Source organism: Schistocerca cancellata, chromosome 8 (genome assembly GCF_023864275.1).
Source record: "Schistocerca cancellata isolate TAMUIC-IGC-003103 chromosome 8, iqSchCanc2.1, whole genome shotgun sequence".
In the NCBI taxonomy this organism is placed as follows: Eukaryota; Metazoa; Arthropoda; class Insecta; order Orthoptera; family Acrididae; genus Schistocerca; species Schistocerca cancellata.
Genome location: NC_064633.1, coordinates 24505353 through 24524520, shown reverse-complemented (window position 1 = coordinate 24524520; position 19168 = coordinate 24505353). Strand labels below are relative to the sequence as shown.

Genomic DNA, 19168 nt, shown 5'->3' with positions numbered 1-19168 from the left:
GGTCATCGGTCCCTAGACTTACACACTACTTAAACTAACTTAATGGTAAGAACAACACACACACACCCAAGCCCGAGGGAAGACTCGAACCTCCTGCGGGAGGGGCCGCGAAATCCGTGACATGGCGCCTCTAACCACGCGGCCACTCCGCGGGGCTCCACGATTTGTGACGAAGCGTCGACGAGCGACAGCTTGTCAGCTGCACGTGGTTACACTTTGTTTCAGCCACTTGCCACAGACGCCAACTGCAGTAGCATGTTGACAGACCACCAGTCTCCCCTTTTCCAGGATGCTCGTTCCCAGTGTTGGGCCATAATGTGAGGGCTATTTTTTTTATCGACCTCAGATCGTTCACGAAATGGAAACTACAGCGAAAGTCAACAATGTTTATTTGCAACATTTAGCTACACCTTCTGAACTGGACAATCGGGGCAAAATGGGAAGGACTGTCCTCACAAATCAACTGGTAATTATTTCATGTAAATAACAATTTACTGATAAGTTACAATGTAACTTAAAATCAAAGAAAAATTGTTCTTGTGGTCTTCAGTGCAGAGACTGGTTTGATGCAGCTCTCCATGCTACTCTATCCTGTGCAAGCTTCTTCATCTCCCAGTACCTACTGCAACCTACATCCTTATGAATCTGCTTAGTGTATTCATTTCTTGGTCTCCCTCTACGATTTGTATCCTCCACGCTGCCCTCCAATACTAAATTGGTGATCCCTTGATGCCTCAGAACATGTCCTACCAACCGATGCCTTCTTCTAGTCAAGTTGTGCCACAAACTTCTCTTCTCCCCAATTCTATTCAACACCTCCTCATTAGTTATGTGATCTACCCATCTAATCTTCAGCATTCTTCTGTAGCACCACATTTCGAAAGCTTCTATTCTCCTCTTGTCCAAACTATTTATCGTCCATATTAATATTTGAATTTAGTAAAGTAATTCATTTAAAATCGAGAAATGGATCATACCCTTTTAGAAAGTTATTTGGTGGATTAATATTCCACATTTCCTGAGGAAACACTTCATTTCTACCATTTTTCGAATATAGATTTTGGAGTTTAGCATGATCAAATAATGATGAATCAACTAATTGATTATTTTTACAGTTTATCTGAAATACAACAAAATTCTGTAGAGTTACAGTAATTTGTAATATCTAGTTCAAAACCGTTTTTACCAGATAATCCAGCAACTTCTTCTGTTTGAAGTTCATAAAAAGAAATAGGAATTTCAGATTTTTTAGAATAATTTCACATTGTTGAAGTTCGTAATTTGGTTCAAATTTGACAACAGAACAGGAATTTCCACAGATTCTTCAACAATTTTACCTTCTTTTGGAAGTGTATCTTTTACTTCAACACTGGCATCATTTGTTTTAGAGCAATGTAGAATTGCATCTCCAGAGGATGAACTACATGTAAAAATTACAGTTATATCTCCTTGAAACATAATTTCTTAGTAATCTTCAAGGAATCCACCAAGCATTAACAATAGATAAAGTAGTTCACTTCTTTTACTATTTATTTTTCCTGTATTAAGCATATGGCCTTCTAAACTTATCTTTTCAGCAACAGATGAAGTTAGATGTAGTAAAACTGTTGATGAAATAAAACGATATTCAATTCTAGATAATATATTATTTCCTTTTCATATTGTTACAAAATCAAACAATTTTGTTACAAAATTATCAATTAATTGTTAATTGTTTATTGGATTTTCCATCATAAGTTAGGTAATCTGTACCATCATTTCTAGTAATACTAAAATTCATGTACAATTGTGCAAGATTTGGTTGAAACCAACCATCACCAATAATTATTTCAATTTCTGTATCTTTGTTAGCAACATTTAAATTATTTTTAGTGTTTTCATTAACAGGGAATGAACAAAGTTGATAACTTTCAATTTTATTCATGATGAAGACAATGATTGTTTTAACTGTTGCTGATTTATTAAGAAAAAATTTAGTAAGACATTTCTAAAACAACTGTTACAGTAGCAATATTAAAGTCAATTAAATTATCATTTTCATCTGTTATAGCAGTCTTGAATTGTATCAAAAATAAGAATATTTATATGATAATTTGGTTCATGAATTATTCGTCCACCAAACTCTGCATTATGTTTGAATGAAGCAATATTAGTTTCCTGGTGAAAATGATCATTACGCTTTACATACATTCCATCAGCAAGATTGAAATTTATAATGATTCATTCAAAAGGAATTTTATTAGGAACATCTTTGGCAACAGCTTTTTCTTTAGCTTGAACAACTTGTTTACTAAAACCAAGTAAACTTCCAATATCCATCTGCTATATCAATATACAATTTTACATCACTTTCAATAACAATTCTGTTTACAATTTGATCTGTTTTAATGTGAATATTGTGTTTTCTCAAATGTATAAATTTTTAAAATTTTTTTAAACTATATTGACCTACAGGAACTTCTATTGTTTCTACATCACAATAAAGTTTATAATTTGTTGTTAATAAATTTGGTGTTAGGAAAAATAAAAAAGCAACTAGTGAAACATTAGTATAACTATCTCACATTGGAACAGTTAATCGTTTTCTCAAAACAGATGATTATCACTGAGTTGAAGTAGGTGACTCATTTACTACTGAAAAAAATTATTAATAAATGAACAGAACAGATTGGGAACCAAAATTAGGAATTCCAGACAATAAGTTAAGAAACAAACATGGTAAACTTCAACCAAATTCTATTAGATGTGAAATAATTGGTCCAAGTGGTTGTGGAAAAACAACTTTAATTATTGATAATTATATTTTAGCTTCAAGATGGCTGAATTGGAACAAAATTAATCATTTGTATGTTTATTCAAAACGTTTAGATCAATAAAAATATTAAGAATTAATAAAAAGATGTAAAAAAATTGAAGATAGAGTTAATAAAATAATAGTTAGGTTTATTGAAAATAACGAAGAAATTATTCCATGACATGAATGTAAGGAAAATTCAGATGTTGTATTTGATGACTTCATTCTAGAAAATCAAGATAGTTAGAGATTATTGGTATGTTTAATTATGTTGGTTATTTACCTGTTGAGTTCAATGGAGATAACTTAATAATTGTTGAAGAAACATATGAAGGAACAGATGAATTAATGATCCTTTTAACTGAAAAACAAATTACTGTAGTTGACATAAATGAAAAGTTCAATGGTGTGGATTTATCAAATTATGCAGATATATCATATAATTCAGGAGCATTGTATTCTGATAACAATCCAAGTAAAATAAGATCAAGTAGACATAATAAATATAAATATTTGATAAAACCAATTGTTCATGATTATTTTCCAAACTTCAGAAGACCAACTACGCATGATTCAGTTTCTTGAGAACTAAGTTCACCTGATCACAGATCTGAGACTGCTTCAGCTGTCGCTGAGAAAAAGCGAAAAGATTTAGCTAAAAATATACAGAAAAAGCAATTGAATGTGGTTGGATGAATGATGTTAGACTATAAATTCATAGATTAGCAGTAATTAATGATGAAGAACTAACTGTAAATAATCATAAAGAAAAAGTTAGTATTGCACAAATGTTAAAAAATAAATTTAGTGATTTCATAATCGGTAATCCAAAAGAAATTCCATATTTAATTAGATTCTTGAATAATCTTCCTCATACATTTTGTAAAAGTAATAAACTTGAAAAAGGTTTAGTAAACACTTTAATTAACAAATTACCATTTGAAATGCATCTTCCAGGTTATCGATTTTGTGGTCCCGGAACGAAATTAGAAGAAAGATTAGCTAGAGGAGATCAAGGAATTAATGCATGTAGCTTGTAAACAACATGATATTGCTTACAGTGATAACAAATATGTAGAAAAAAGATATGTAGCAACTTCAATTAGCTGCAAAAGAAACAATGTACGCTAGTGATGCTTCATTTGGAGAAAAAGTTGCAGCTACAGCTGTTAGAGGAATAATTAGGTATGGGCGCAGCCAAGCCTGCTTCAGATGAAGCTGGAATTGATGTTGATGCTGATGAAAATGGTTGGGGATTATGAAAATCTTTATAAATTTTAAAACTATATAAAAAATCTTTATAAATTTTTAATCTATATAAAAATCTTTATAAAAAATTTAACTATATAAATAAATAACTTTACAATTGATTATACATTGATACCTAGTGGCAAAACTAAACCAAAATCAATTAAATTAAAGTTAAATAATGAACAATTAAATGCGATTGAACCATTCTTGACTGAACCACAAAAACGCAAGAAAGAGAAATCTAGTGGAAATTTACTAGCGACAGCTAAAGCAGTCTCCAGACTGCATCCTGTTACATTAGCTATTCCTGTTATGAAATAAATTATTTGATATCTAACAAAGAAGAGAGATGGTAAAGAACATGAAGGTGGATTTCTTCCATTAGTATTAGCTGCATTACCATATTTAGCAACAACTGGTTCACTAACTGGAGGATATGCAGCAATTGCAAATGCAGTATTACACAAAAAGAAAAATGATAAAGAATTAGAAGCACAAAAAAAACATAATCAAGCAATTGTGATATCCTAATACATTCTACATCTACATCTACATCTACATCCATACTCCGCAAGCCACCTGACGATGTGTGGCGGCGGGTACCTTCAGTACCTCCATAGGTTCTCCCTTCTATTCCAGTCTCGTATTGTTCGTGGAAAGAAGGATTGTCGGTATGCCTCTGTGTGGGCTCTAATCTCTCTGATTTTATCCTCATGGTCTCTTCGTGAGATATACGTGGGAGGGAGCAATATACTGCTTGACTCTTCGGTGAAGGTATGTTCTCGAAACTTTGACAAAAGCCCGTACCGAGCTACTGAGCGTCTTTCCTGCAGAGTCTTCCACTGGAGTTTATCTATCATCTCCGTAACGCTTTCGCGATTACTAAATGATCCTGTAACGAAGCGCGCTGCTCTCCGTTGGATCTTCTCTATGTCTTGTATCAACCCTATCTGGTACGGATCCCACACTGCTGAGCAGTATTCAAGCAGTGGGCGAACAAGCGTACTGTAACCTACTTCCTTTGTTTTCGGATTGCATTTCCTTAGGATTCTTCCAATGAATCTCAGTCTGGCATCTGCTTTACCGACAATCAACATTATATGATCATTCCATTTTAAATCACTCCTAATGCGTATTACATTAAGTAATCTTGATATAGAAAAACTTACTAAACAGTTAAAAATCAAACACTTTCGTGGTGTATACATGATTGATGGTTTAGCAGGACGCAGTCCTAAGATTGTTTCAGATGGACGCAGTCCTAAGGCTGCATCAGCTGGTGCTGGCACAAATAAGCCATTAAAAATGAATATGGACTAGTTAATTTAGATACATCTGTTAATGTTGGTAATCATTGCATTCGCTACTATAAAAATAATGAAAAAAATTTGTTTTTTATTTGGGAAAAGATGAACTATAATACAATACAGGAAGAATACAACATTTTGATGAAGTAATATGTGGTCATTCATGTTTATTTGTTTAAAAATTGTTATATGAGATTTAAAACTTTAATGATATTTTAGATTTAATAAATGGACATTTTTGGAAATAAGGTACATCAAACTAAACAAACTGAATGCAGTTCTGAGCTTGCTTCAGCTGGCTTTGAAGTACTTAGTGCACCTATATTCAATCTAGAAAAATTTGAAAATATGATGAAACAACTTCAATCAACATCAATAGAACCAAAGATAACTAATGCAATTATACAATTTCAAAAATAATTTAATGCTATTTTTAAAGTAGGTAGAGGATATAAGGTATTTGAAATTTGTTGTCAAGTTACAGATAGTTATATTTACAATATTGAAACTGAAGATTTCTATGAAGATATGAAATTGATGATTGATTACTTTGATACAAGCGATTACCCATCAGATAATATTTATGGTATACCACGAGTAAACAAGAAAGTTGTTGTTAAAATGACAGATGAATGTAATGAAAAAGTAATTGAAGAATTTTGTGGTTTAAGATGAAAAATGTATGCTTATAAAGTGTGTGCCAATATAGAAAAAATTCTAAAGGAGGATAAGAAATGTGTTGTTAAAAACAAAATAAGTTCAGAAGATAACAAAGATTTTTGTTTAACAATATAGAACAATACAGAAGAATTAATTTAATTAAAAGTGAGAAACATGAAATCTATAAAATTGAAATAAACATAAAATCTCTACGTCCACTTGACAATAAAAGGATTGTCTTGGAAAATAAAATAGATTCATTACCATATGGTCATCGTAAGTTATTAAAAATATAATAAATTGTTTTGTATATAAAATTAATAAAATTATTTCTATATGAAATTAATAAAAAATTTTCTTTATAGATGGAAACTGCTTCAATCAAGAAGCTCAACAATGTAAGTGTCTCTAAAGAAATTAATAAAGTAGGTGAGCTAGAGATAAATGTTTTATATAATATTACGAACTGTGAATATTTAAATACTAGATATGTAGAGCAACTTTGTCTAGAGCTCCATGATGATTTTAAGATTACTTTACCAAACAGATTTTCTAAATTAATTGATAATTGGGATTTTTAAATAATCCAAAAAGGACAAATGAAAATGAAATATAAAGGAATGAAGAAACTTACTGATAGAAATAGTGAATTTCATGATATAAAGCTCACAATGTAAAATCTTTAAAATAATTTACTTTTGTTAACTAATACATTTTAATTATTTACTTATGTTCACAATTTGAAACTTTTAATACAACCTACTTTTGTTAACTAATACATTATAATTACTTACTTTCACTCTGAATGTTAAATTTTATAATTAAACTTTGTTAACTAATTCATTTTAATTATTTACTTACAGTCACAATGTAAATGAAATAATAAAGTTTGAAATCAGTTGGTTATTGAGTATAATGACATAATTAGTTAAAATCAGTTGAGTTATTGTAAAATTAGGTATTTAGTTAAAGCTCTAAAATCGGTTGAGTAATTAAATATACTGAATTTTAAAAAGTCTGTTGAGTTACTTATAAAATACCTAATTTAGTTAGTTATTGAGGTAATGAGTCAGAACGTACAAAACATATTTACTGTGGTCTTCAGTGTAGAGACTGGTTTGGTGCAGCTCTCCCTGCTACACTATCCTGAACCTACATCCTTCTGAATCTGCTTTGTGTATTCCCTCTACGATTTTTACTCTCCACGCTTCCCTCCAACGCTAAATTGGCGATGCCCTGATGCCTCATAACGTATCTTACCAACCGATCCCTTCTTCTAGTCAAATTGTGTCACAAATTCCTCTTCTTCCCAATTGTATTCAGTGCCTTCTCATTAGTTACGTGATCTACCCATCTAATCTTCTGCATGTTTTATGTGACCCGCACGAAACAGGAGAAACCTCTCAACAGCCACTACACACTTGGTGGGAAACAGTATTGTTTTAGGCATCTTTACATGCTCACTATACGCCCAGAACTGAAAAGTGCGAAATAACTTGATACACGGGCATACGGGAAACTCTACACAACACGTTTGCACAGAACTTAATCGGATCTTCACTGTGATTTTAACTTGGCTACTGATCGGAGGTAGGAAAAAAAATCTCGTAATCTGTCTTTTGTCCACACAGCTTACATCGGACTTCTCCCTTAGCAGACGGCATTGTTGTTAGAGCTCGTCTGTACTCCACTTATATACTTTCTTTAGCATGTCACATACCTGCAACGCCAACACGTACTTAGTCACGCTGTAGACAGCATTCACAATGATTTATTTCATCTGTGTGTGTTCCGAAGTTCACTGTTGCGCGAACAAGGCTACTGCTTTTGCTTGCATTATTTCCAAGCGGTGAATACACATTAATTACATGTATTTTTAAGTTGTATAATCAAAGACGAAACATTGTTTGTTTGTGTGGCTGCCTCACTGAGTACTGAATGTGTCTTGGAAGAACAGGAGGCGCCTCTCATGAGCCTCACAGCTGTCTGAGCAGAGTGTGTGTGTGTGTGTTGCACAGCTTGCCTGCTGGCCGCCGACGGTTACGACGTGTGGCTGTCCAACGCACGAGGCAACACCTACTCCAGGGCCCACAGGACTCTCAGCTCGGAAACCATACGGTTCTGGATGTTCAGGTGATGTCTGTCGAAATACTTCTTGACAATATGTGCGAGATTGCCTATGAAGTTCCTTTAAGTGAAAAAGCATTCTGTTCAGCAATACAATGAAGTACATGTCATTACATATACTTTTAGGATTATTAATCAATAAAACTGCCCAATTCCTTATTCTTATGCACTAGCTGTTACGCACGGGTGTGCTCGCACATCAGTAGTTTTGTCATGATGAGTAAGTAAGTTGTTTCATGTGTAATAATGTAAGCAGCCCTCGCCTGTGATGCTGTTACAGTAAGCGTACTGAGTGATGTGCACATCCCCACCCCTCCTCCACACCCAAACCACTCCACTGCCCAAATGCACGACGCAGCCTGGCTGTGCAGAGCTGCTGCTGAGCGGTTCGTATGCGGGGGCGTGGGCACGAATTCTCTTCTTTGCATCATGTTACTGGATTAACTATACGTCATACAACATGGACAATACGCAACAAATTTAATAATTTTTTAACATAGTTTATGTTCACTGATGCAAAAAACCTCTAATATTGCACACTCCTGGAAATGGAAAAAAGAACACATTGACACCGGTGTGTCAGACCCACCATACTTGCTCCGGACACTGCGAGAGGGCTGTACAAGCAATGATCACACGCACGGCACAGCGGACACACCAGGAACCGCGGTGTTGGCCGTCGAACGGCGCTAGCTGCGCAGCATTTGTGCACCGCCGCCGTCAGTGTCAGCCAGTTTGCCGTGGCATACGGAGCTCCATCGCAGTCTTTAACACTGGTAGCATGCCGCGACAGCGTGGACGTGAACCGTATGTGCAGTTGACGGACTTTGAGCGAGGGCGTATAGTGGGCATGCGGGAGGCCGGGTGGACGTACCGCCGAATTGCTCAACACGTGGGGCGTGAGGTCTCCACAGTACATCGATGTTGTCGCCAGTGGTCGGCGGAAGGTGCACGTGCCCGTCGACCTGGGACCGGACCGCAGCGACGCACGGATGCACGCCAAGACCGTAGGATCCTACGCAGTGCCGTAGGGGACCGCACCGCCACTTCCCAGCAAATTAGGGACACTGTTGCTCCTGGGGTATCGGCGAGGACCATTCGCAACCGTCTCCATGAAGCTGGGCTACGGTCCCGCACACCGTTAGGCCGTCTTCCGCTCACGCCCCAACATCGTGCAGCCCGCCTCCAGTGGTGTCGCGACAGGCGTGAATGGAGAGACGAATGGAGACGTGTCGTCTTCAGCGATGAGAGTCGCTTCTGCCCTGGTGCCAATGATGGTCGTATGCGTGTCTGGCGCCGTGCAGGTGAGCGCCACAATCAGGACTGCATACGACCGAGGCACACAGGGCCAACACCCGGCATCATGGTGTGGGGAGCGATCTCCTACACTGGCCGTACACCACTGGTGATCGTCGAGGGGACACTGAATAGTGCACGGTACATCCAAACCGTCATCGAACCCATCGTTCTACCATTCCTAGACCGGCAAGGGAACTTGCTGTTCCGACAGGACAATGCACGTCCGCATGTATCCCGTGCCACCCAACGTGCTCTAGAAGGTGTAAGTCAACTACCCTGGCCAGCAAGATCTCCGGATCTGTCCCCCATTGAGCATGTTTGGGACTGGATGAAGCGTCGTCTCACGCGGTCTGCACGTCCAGCACGAACGCTGGTCCAGCTGAGGCGCCAGGTGGAAATGGCATGGCAAGCCGTTCCACAGGACTACATCCAGCATCTCTACGATCGTCTCCATGGGAGAATAGCAGCCTGCATTGCTGCGAAAGGTGGATATACACTGTACTAGTGCCGACATTGTGCATGCTCTGTTGCCTGTGTCTATGTGCCTGTGGTTCTGTCAGTGTGATCATGTGATGTATCTGACCCCAGGAATGTGTCAATAAAGTTTCCCCTTCCTGGGACAATGAATTCACGGTGTTCTTATTTCAATTTCCAGGAGTGTATAAACTCATAAGAAATAGTCGCAGGATGTGAGATCAGGAGATCTCGGTGGACAGAAGGGTACAGTCAGATCCTCAAGTGCCCTGCAACCAATCCAGCACTGAGCAAGGGAGTCATTCAAAAAGCCTCGTACATCACGGTGCCAATGGGGCGGAGCTCCATCCTGTTGGAAAAGCAAGTCCTGGCAATCTCGCACAACTTGAGGGAACAGCCATTGGACCATCATGTCCAGGTATCCAGGTACATGATTCCTGTTACAGTTCTTTCCAGAAAGAAAAATTGTCCATAAACCTTTGTACGACATACGGCACAGAACATATTGATCTTCGGTGAGATTTTTACTTGTTGCAATGGTGAATGTGGATTTTCCAAACCCCATACGTGAACGTTGTGGCTGTTGACTTTTCTAGTAAGGTGGAACGTCGCTTCATCGCTAAAAATTAATCGCTGTAGAATTGCTTCATCCTCCATATTTGCTAGCATTAAGAAGAAAATGCGAGACGCTTCTCTTTGTCATTGCGGTTGAGAGCCGGCACAAGTTGTAATCGGAAGGGCTTGTACAGCAAACGCCATCTCAGAACTTTCCATGGAGTTGGTTCTATTGGTAGACTTACTGGAACTGTGTACAAAACTTTCTTGAATCCGTCGGCTATCATCCTGTGACACACGCGGTCGCCCTGTGCTTTTTTCTTTGCACACATTCTCCTTCTGTTTAAACTGCTTAAACCAACGGCTAATATCGTGCGAGTTAGTGGTTGAATACCGAATTTGGTACGAAATGCCCGCTGCACTGCAATTTGGGACTCACTTTTCGCGAACTCGAGAACGCAGAAAACCTTTTGCCCCACAGACGCCATCTCAGTCACAACTGACAATAAAACGGAATGACGGCCCTATTGCAGCGGGAACTCTACCGGCTGCTTCTGAAACCATTACAGTCCGTCATCCGCCGCCGGCCAAAAACTGAAACTTCCTCTCTTCATTGGTATAAAGCTTGTTCGTTTTGAATTTGTACTTGAATGCGTATGAATTTTTGAAAATGGGTCCATCATTTAGAATTACCCTGTTCGTTGTCCGACTCTTTCCAGAAATTTGTTCTCTCGAAATTTCAAAAGTAAAATTCTGCGTAACGCACGACGCCTTTTTTTGTAACGTGTGTCACTGGAATTTGCTGAGCATCTCTGCAAGGTTCACGAGCAGACTGAACGATTCCGTGATGAAACGCCCCGCTCTTCGTTGGATCTTCTTTTTCTCCGCTTATCAGTTCTACCCGCTAAGGTTCCCATATTGACGAACAATATTCAAGAATCGGCCGAACAAGCGCCTTATAAGCCACTTCTTTCGTGGATGTATTACATTCCTACTAATCCCAGTCTGGCATCTGATTTTTCAACTGTTTGTTTCAAGTGGCCATTCAAATTAAGTTCGCTCTGGATATTTACTTCTAGATATTTTACGGAAGGTACTGTTTCCAGCAATTTGTCATCAGTAGTGTAGTTATAGAGTAGCGGATTTTTTCCAATGCATGTTCAATGTGTTACATCTATTTACGATCATGGTCAAATGCCAGAGCCTGCACCGTTCATTAGCCCTCTGCAGGTCGTTCTGAAAATCAGTACTGTCTTTTGGCGTTGCTACTTTCTTATAGACAAACGCATCAGCTACGCATAGTCTCAAAGAGCTTTCGACTCTTTCTGCTATATCATTTATGTACACTGTAAACAATAACGGTCCTGTCACACCTCCCTGGGGTACTCCGGAAACGGCTGTGCTGGACGGTGTCAAATAAATGCCTTCCTGAAGTCAAAGGACGCCGGCATCAACGTAGGCGCCGTCGTCTACTGCGCTAAAGATCTCACGGAGGAACACAGCTAGCTGAGTTTCGCAAGATCTCTGCTTCTGGAACCGATGTAGATTTTTATAGACGAGATTTTCGTTTTCCAAAAACCTCACAATTCTTGAGCGTAAAACGTGTCCCATAATTGTGCAACAGATTCACGTCAACGATATCTGCCTATAATTATGTACTCCTGTCTTAAGACCCTGCTTACAAAGGAGGAACCCTTCATTGCCCCAGCGATCTGCGATAAACTACCGTTACAAGAGGAGCAAGTTGTTTTGTATAATCTTTGTAAAATCCTGTAGGTATCTCATCTAGTCCTGATAGCATTCCACTACTATGCGATTGTAGTTGCTTTTCTACTCTGCGATCGGTTACGTCGCTTGCAGGACACGGATCGGAGTTCTTGAAAACTAATTAAAATGGAACAGCACTTACTGACAGCTGGTTTTAAAACCAATGTCATTTACAAGACGTGCAAATTATCTCCCTCCATGCCGGTTAGGACCAGTTTACGACCACTGTCCTTACGCCGCTTTACGTGGCTGCGAGAGGCACGCCATTCCTCTGAGACACTTTGGACAGTCCTCCCAACAAATCAGACAATTTAATTTGCAGTGTGCTTATCTGCACCTCTAAACTCGATGCGTCTTTTCTTCTGTTCTGTCATGTCTTCCCGCTGAAACATCTTACTGTGTTGATTCTGCACATTCGAATAACAATCCTCACAGCCCAGCGCCATCATTTACGACAGTGGTAGAAGATTACCGACCATATGGTTATTGTTTTACACCATGTATGCCACTCAGAAGCTACCACTGTGCGCTTTTAATGGGGCGACTAATACACTAAGAAGGAAAAAAGAAATCGCACACTACAAAGGGACTGTCCGAATAGCACGGAACTCAGTATATTTGATATACCTACACTATTGGCCATTAAAATTGCTAAACCAAGAAGAAATACAGATGATAAACGGGTATTCATTGGACAACTATATTATACTAGAACTGACATATGATGACATTTTCACGCAATTTGGGTGCACAGATCCTGAGAAATCAGTACCAAGAACAACAAGCTCTGGCCGTAATAACGGCTTCGATACGCCTGGGCATTGAGTCAAACAGAGCTTGGGTGGCGTGTACAGGTACAGCTGCCGATACAGCTTCAACACGATAGCACAGTTCATCAAGAGTAATGACTGGCGTATTGTGACGAGCCAGTTGCTCGGCCATCATTGACCAGACGTCTTGAATTGGTGAGAGATCTGGAGAATGTGCTGTCCAAGGCCGCAGTCCAACATTTTCTGTATCTTGAAAGGCCCGTACAGGAACTGCAACATGCGGTCGTGCATTATCCTGCTGAAATGTAGGGTTTCGCAGGGATCGAATGAAGGGTAGAGGCACGGGTCGTAACACATCTGAAATGTAACGTCTACTGTTCCAAGTGCCGGCAATGCGAACAAGAGGTGACCGAGGTGTGTAACCAATGGCACCCCATACCATCACACCGTGTGATACGCCAGTATGGCGATGACGAATACACGCTTACAATGTGCGTTCACCGCGATGTCGCCAAACACGGATGCGATCATCATGATGCTGGAAACAGAACTTGGATTCATCCGAAAAAATGACGTTTTGCCATTCCTGCACCCAGGTTCGTCGTTGATGGTTCAAATGGCTCTGAGCACTATGGGACTTAACTTCTGAGGTCATCAGTCCCCTGGAACTTAGAACTACTTAAACCTAACTAACCTAAGGGCATCACACACATCCATGCCCGAGGCAGGATTCTAACCTGCGACCGCAGCGGTCGCGCGGTTCCAGACTGTAGCGCCTAGAACCGTTCGTCCACTCCGGGAGGCATTCGTCGTTGAATACACCATCGCAGGCGCTCCTGTCTGTGATGCAGCGTCAAGGGTAACCGCAGCCACGGTCTCCGAGTTGATAGTCCATGCCGCTGCATACGTCGTCGAACTGTTCGTGCAGATGGTTGTTGTCTTGCAAACGTCCCCATCTGTTGACTCAGGGATCACGACGTGGCTGCACGATCTGTTGCAGTCATGCGGATATGATGCCTGTCATCTCGACTGCAAGTGATACGAGGCCGTTGGGATCCAGCACTGCGTTGCATGTTACCCTCCTAAACCCACCGATTCCATATTCTGCTAAGAGTCATTGGATCTCGACCAACGCGAGCAGCAATATCGCTATACGATAGACTGCAATCGTGATAGGCTACAATCCGACCTTTATCAAAGTCGGAAACGTGATGGTACGCGTTTCTCCTCCTTACACGAGGCATCACAACAACGTTTCACCAGGCAACGCCGGTCAACTGCTGTTTGTGTATGAGAAATCGGTTGGAAAATTTCCTCATGTCAGCACGTTGTGGGTGTCGCCACCGGCGTCTACCTTGTGTGAATGCTCTGAAAAGTTAATCACTTGCATATCACAGCATCTTCTTCCTGTCGGCTAAATTTCGCGTCTGTTGCACGTCATCTTCGTGGTGTAGCAATTTTAATGGCCAGTAGTGTATATAGACTTGCAAATGATAGCAATTTCAGAAAAACTGATAGATTTAATCGAGAGAGAGAACTTCAGAAACTGAGAAAGTCGTTTACGTATTGGGCCACCTCAGGTCCTTATGCAGCAGTAATTCGGCTTGGTGTTGATAGATAGAGTTGTTAAATGTTCTCCAGAGGGATATCGTGCCACATTCTGACCTATTGGCGCGCTCCATCGTCGAGATCTCAAAGTGGCTGCAGGGCCTCGCCCATAATGCTCTAAACGGTCTCAATTTGGTAGAGGTCCGGCGACCTTGTGAGGCGCAGCGCCTGTACATGGTCCCTCATGAGAGGGGAGATCTGTGAACAGGCGTGCAGTGTGAGTCACGCGCTGGACAGAGGGCGTCAGATGGCTCGAGTGTACGTAGTGCCTGTGTGATGTGATAGATTTCACTAGCTGGGGGACACTGTTGGAGATGCGGTCAAAATACTGTTAATTTTATTTCCGACTTTACTAGTTTAATTTCCTAATTTTTTACTAATTATTGCTATTATTATGACAGTGAAAGAAATACTGTTTTATGTAAAGTTTTTATAGTATATATTGGAGCAACAGATCACCTGAGTAATCTTCAAGAATCACCTGTATCTTAAAGTCATTTGTACGGGGAATTTAGTGTAAACTACTTCGTCAGTTTATGCTACTGAGGAAATAAGATTATGATTTCAGAAAAATAGTTTTGTTAAGAGCGAATTAATTTTATATTTGTGGGTTTTCAAAATTTAATAATGGTAATATACTTTTTATTCCAAAGACGAGTTTTGCTTGGACTGAGCGGGCTTGATGCTGTTTTCCGATTGGCTGCGATGTTTCTCCGCCACTCAGATATTAGCATATCGCGCGATTTTGGCAGCTAGAAACTTCTTTTGTGTATAGAGAGAGAGAGAGAGAGAGAGAGAGAGAGAGAGAGAGAGAGAGAGCTCAGTCGGGGCTTGGATCAGGCGTATTGATATGTGCTCCGTTGAAAATTGTTAATATTGTGATATTTCGGTACTAAAATGTTTCAGAAGTGGCATATTCTGTGGAATAAAATTCGAGTTAATGTACGGGATGAAATTCAGAACTTTTAGTGTCGTTTAAATGATTAATTACAGCGTGGCGTGTTGTTCGCTCGCGAACTTGAACAATTTGTTCCGTGAGACTGACACTGGCAACATCTTTATTTATTTATTTTTATTTTGCGTATAGCAATACAGCGACAATATTTTATATAAGTACAAAAATATGTAAACGAAATGTATAAACAAAACAATGTGTAAATAGTACATGTGTAAAAAACAAGCATTAGCACAAAAGGATAAAGTACAAACACTCAAGACAAAATAACTACACGTTAAAAGCTTGGCAAGCCTCTAACTCATTCATATATTTAAAGCTCAATATCTAGATTCCACAGCCAGTCCAAAGCAGAGGGTTTCACATATATAACCTCAGAGGCAAGTCGGGCGTATCTCCTTAAGGGGCATTCCTCAATAATATGGCGGACGTTCTGTTCTGGTTCTCCACAGTCACAGGCTGATGAGTCGCATAGACCCCACTTTTACTTATATGCATTGTATTGTGTTGGTAGAAGAGCCAACACCGTGTTGCTAGAGGAGGCCGAAATGCACGCCTTTAAGCTCACGCAGGCTGGCGTGAGGTCTGGAAAATGACAATGTAACTAATATAGCCAATAAGGTACGTTGCTGCTGGAATACTTAACTTTAATCCATAATTGGTGTACATCGCTCTTGACTGTACAGGTTTTACGATCTCAATATTAACTGGTAATGGTGCCTTGCTAGGTCGTAGCAAATGACGTAGCTGAAGGCTATGCTAACTATCGTCTCGGCAATTGAGAGCGTAGTTGTCAGTGTAGCATCGCTAGCAAAGTGTTCTGTACAACTCGGGCGAGTGCTAGGACGTCTCACTAGACCTGCCGTGTGGCGGCGCTCGGTCTGCAATCACTGACCGTGGCGACACGCGGGTCCGACGTATACTAGCGGACCGCGGCCGATTTAAAGGCTACCACCTAGCAAGTGTGGTGTCTGGCGGTGACACCACACATTGCATCTTGCATGGCCCGTTCTGATACGGTTTAATTTAGTCCAGGTACATCTCTTCAGGTCAAAGCCCGGTAATTCCAGCGTAGGATCTTGGATACCTTGTTTATTAAATCGAGGGTCATTCCAAAAGTGCCGCCATTGCCCCTTGATGTCAGGTTGATGTTCTTGTGTGTTAACCCATATAGGCTTCCGTGACTTCAAGCGGGTCGATGATATGTCGTTCAAAACATCATGGATTGGTAGATTCTGTGGGTAATCTGAGTCATGAATTTTTGACCACTCTCTTGCTGCTGCTTCTCGCCTTCTCAATTGTGGAGGTGGGATATTGCTTAGAGTATGCAGCCAAGGGATTTGGGGTGGATTTAATAGTACCCATTACTATCCTCATACACTCATTCAACTGGACGTCGATTTTCTTAGTATGAGTGCTCGAATGCCAGACAGCAGAGCAAGATTCGGCAACAGGATATACCAGCGCTATTGCGGCAGTACGTAAGGTGGATCCTTGAGCTCCCCATCTCGAGCCAGCCAATTTCCTCACGACTCTTTAGCTTTTGGCTTACGATTTCTAGATGTTTTTTGTAAGTCAGGGAGCGGTCTAGTGTTATGCCAAGGTATTTGGGGTTGAAGTTGTGTTTGACTCTTTGTTCACAGAAGTTCACATTCAGTTCCTGGTGGGCCATTTAATTGTTCAAGTGGAAAGCACACACCTCAGTCTTGGTTGGATTAGGGCAGAGCCGCCATTTTTTGTAATAGTAATTCAAGGACTCCAGGTCTTCTGTGAGTACGTTCGCTCCTTTCCCAAGTGTTTCAGTTTGTACAACTAGTGCCAAATCATCGGCGTAGCAAAATTTCCTGCTGACTATATTTGGCAAGTCGCTAGTATACAAATTAAAAAGGGTTGGAGCCAACACAGATCCTTGAAGAAGGCCATTTTTTATTTTATACGATCTGCTGGTGTTGTGGCCGATGCTCATTTTGAAAGACCTGTTCGTCAGCATGTTGTTCATTAAGGTAGCCAGTTTTAAACTAGGTATTTGTACATCTGAGCGAGCAATTCTAAACGAAACAATCCGTTTGAAAACTTTCGGTGAAGGGTTACTATAAACTGGCTACAGTTATGAATGAGGTGTGCATGTGAACTTTTCAGATTATGTACAGCTTAGATTATGGCTTGGTAGTGACTGGTCCATATTCCGCAAAAATTTCACGATTAGTCTGTGTGAACTTTAGACGTTTTGCCCACAAGAATCGGAATGTCCTGCGTACATCTAAGGAATACGTTCCAGTTCCCGCGCTATTTCATTCCCACACTACGATGCACCTGTTATCCGTAGCGCAGCAAAACTGCAGGAAAAGCAGATCATGTGCTCTTTTCTGACAATCTGCCACTATTTGCACTGAGGTGACGAAAGTCATGGGAGACCTGTCAGTGGCCGGCCGAAGTGGCCGTGCGGTTAAAGGCGCTGCAGTCTGGAACCTCAAGACCGCTACTGTCGCAGGTTCGAATCCTGCCTTGGGCATGGATGTTTGTGATGTCCTTAGGTTAGTTAGGTTTAACTAGTTCTAAGTTCTAGGGGACTAATGACCTCAGCAGTTGAGTCCCATAGTGCTCAGAGCCAGACCTGTCAGTGTCGCGTCGGACCTCCTTCTGCCGGAGTAGTGCTGCAACGCGACATTGAATGGATTCAAGAAGTCGTTGGAAGTCCACTGTAGAATTATTCATCCATGCTGCCTCTGTGGCTGCCCATAATTGCGAAAGTATAGCCGGTGCAGGATTGTGTGCACGAAATGACCTCTCGGTTATGTCCCATAAATGTTCGACGGGACTCACGTCGGGCGATCTGGGCATTCGCTCGAACTGTCTAGAATGTTCTTCACACGAATGGCGAACAACTGTGACCTGGTGACATTGCGCAGTGTCATCCATAAAAATTCCACACTTGTTTTGCGAACATGAGGTCCATGAATGACTACAAACGGTCTCGAACATAACCATTTCCAGTCAATGATCGGTTCATTTGGACTAGATGACCCAGTCCATTCCATGTAAAGACAGGCCACACCATTTTGAAGCCACTACCAGCTCGCACAGTGCCTTGTTGACAATTTGGGTCCACACTCTAACCCCACCATCAGTTCTTACCAACTGAAATTGGGACTCATCTGACGAGGATATCGTTTTCGAGTCGCCTGGAGTCCAATAGATATGGTCATTAGCCTAGGAGAGACGCTGCTGAAGATGTCGTGGTGTTAACAATGGCACTCGCTTCAGTTATATCTGCTGCCAAAGCCCATTAACTACATACACTCCCGGAAATGGAAAAAAGAACACATTGACACCGGTGTGTCAGACCCACCATACTTGCTCCGGACACTGCGAGAGGGCTGTACAAGCAATGATCACACGCACGGCACAGCGGACACACCAGGAACCGCGGTGTTGGCCGTCGAATGGCGCTAGCTGCGCAGCATTTGTGCACCGCCGCCGTCAGTGTCAGCCAGTTTGCCGTGGCATACGGAGCTCCATCGCAGTCTTTAACACTGGTAGCATGCCGCGACAGCGTGGACGTGAACCGTATGTGCAGTTGACGGACTTTGAGCGAGGGCGT

At 40.7% G+C, this 19168-nt stretch overlaps 1 protein-coding gene across 1 annotated transcript in view; it reads left to right on the top strand.

The window, feature by feature from the left end:
- Nucleotides 1-19168, top strand: part of LOC126094998 (lipase 1-like) — an 86607-nt gene that overhangs the window by 27754 nt on the left and 39685 nt on the right. Inside the window, exon 3 of the mRNA XM_049909654.1 lies at nt 8031-8145. Within this exon, the coding sequence (XP_049765611.1) occupies nt 8031-8145 (115 nt within the window). The remainder of the gene's footprint in view (nt 1-8030; nt 8146-19168) is intronic.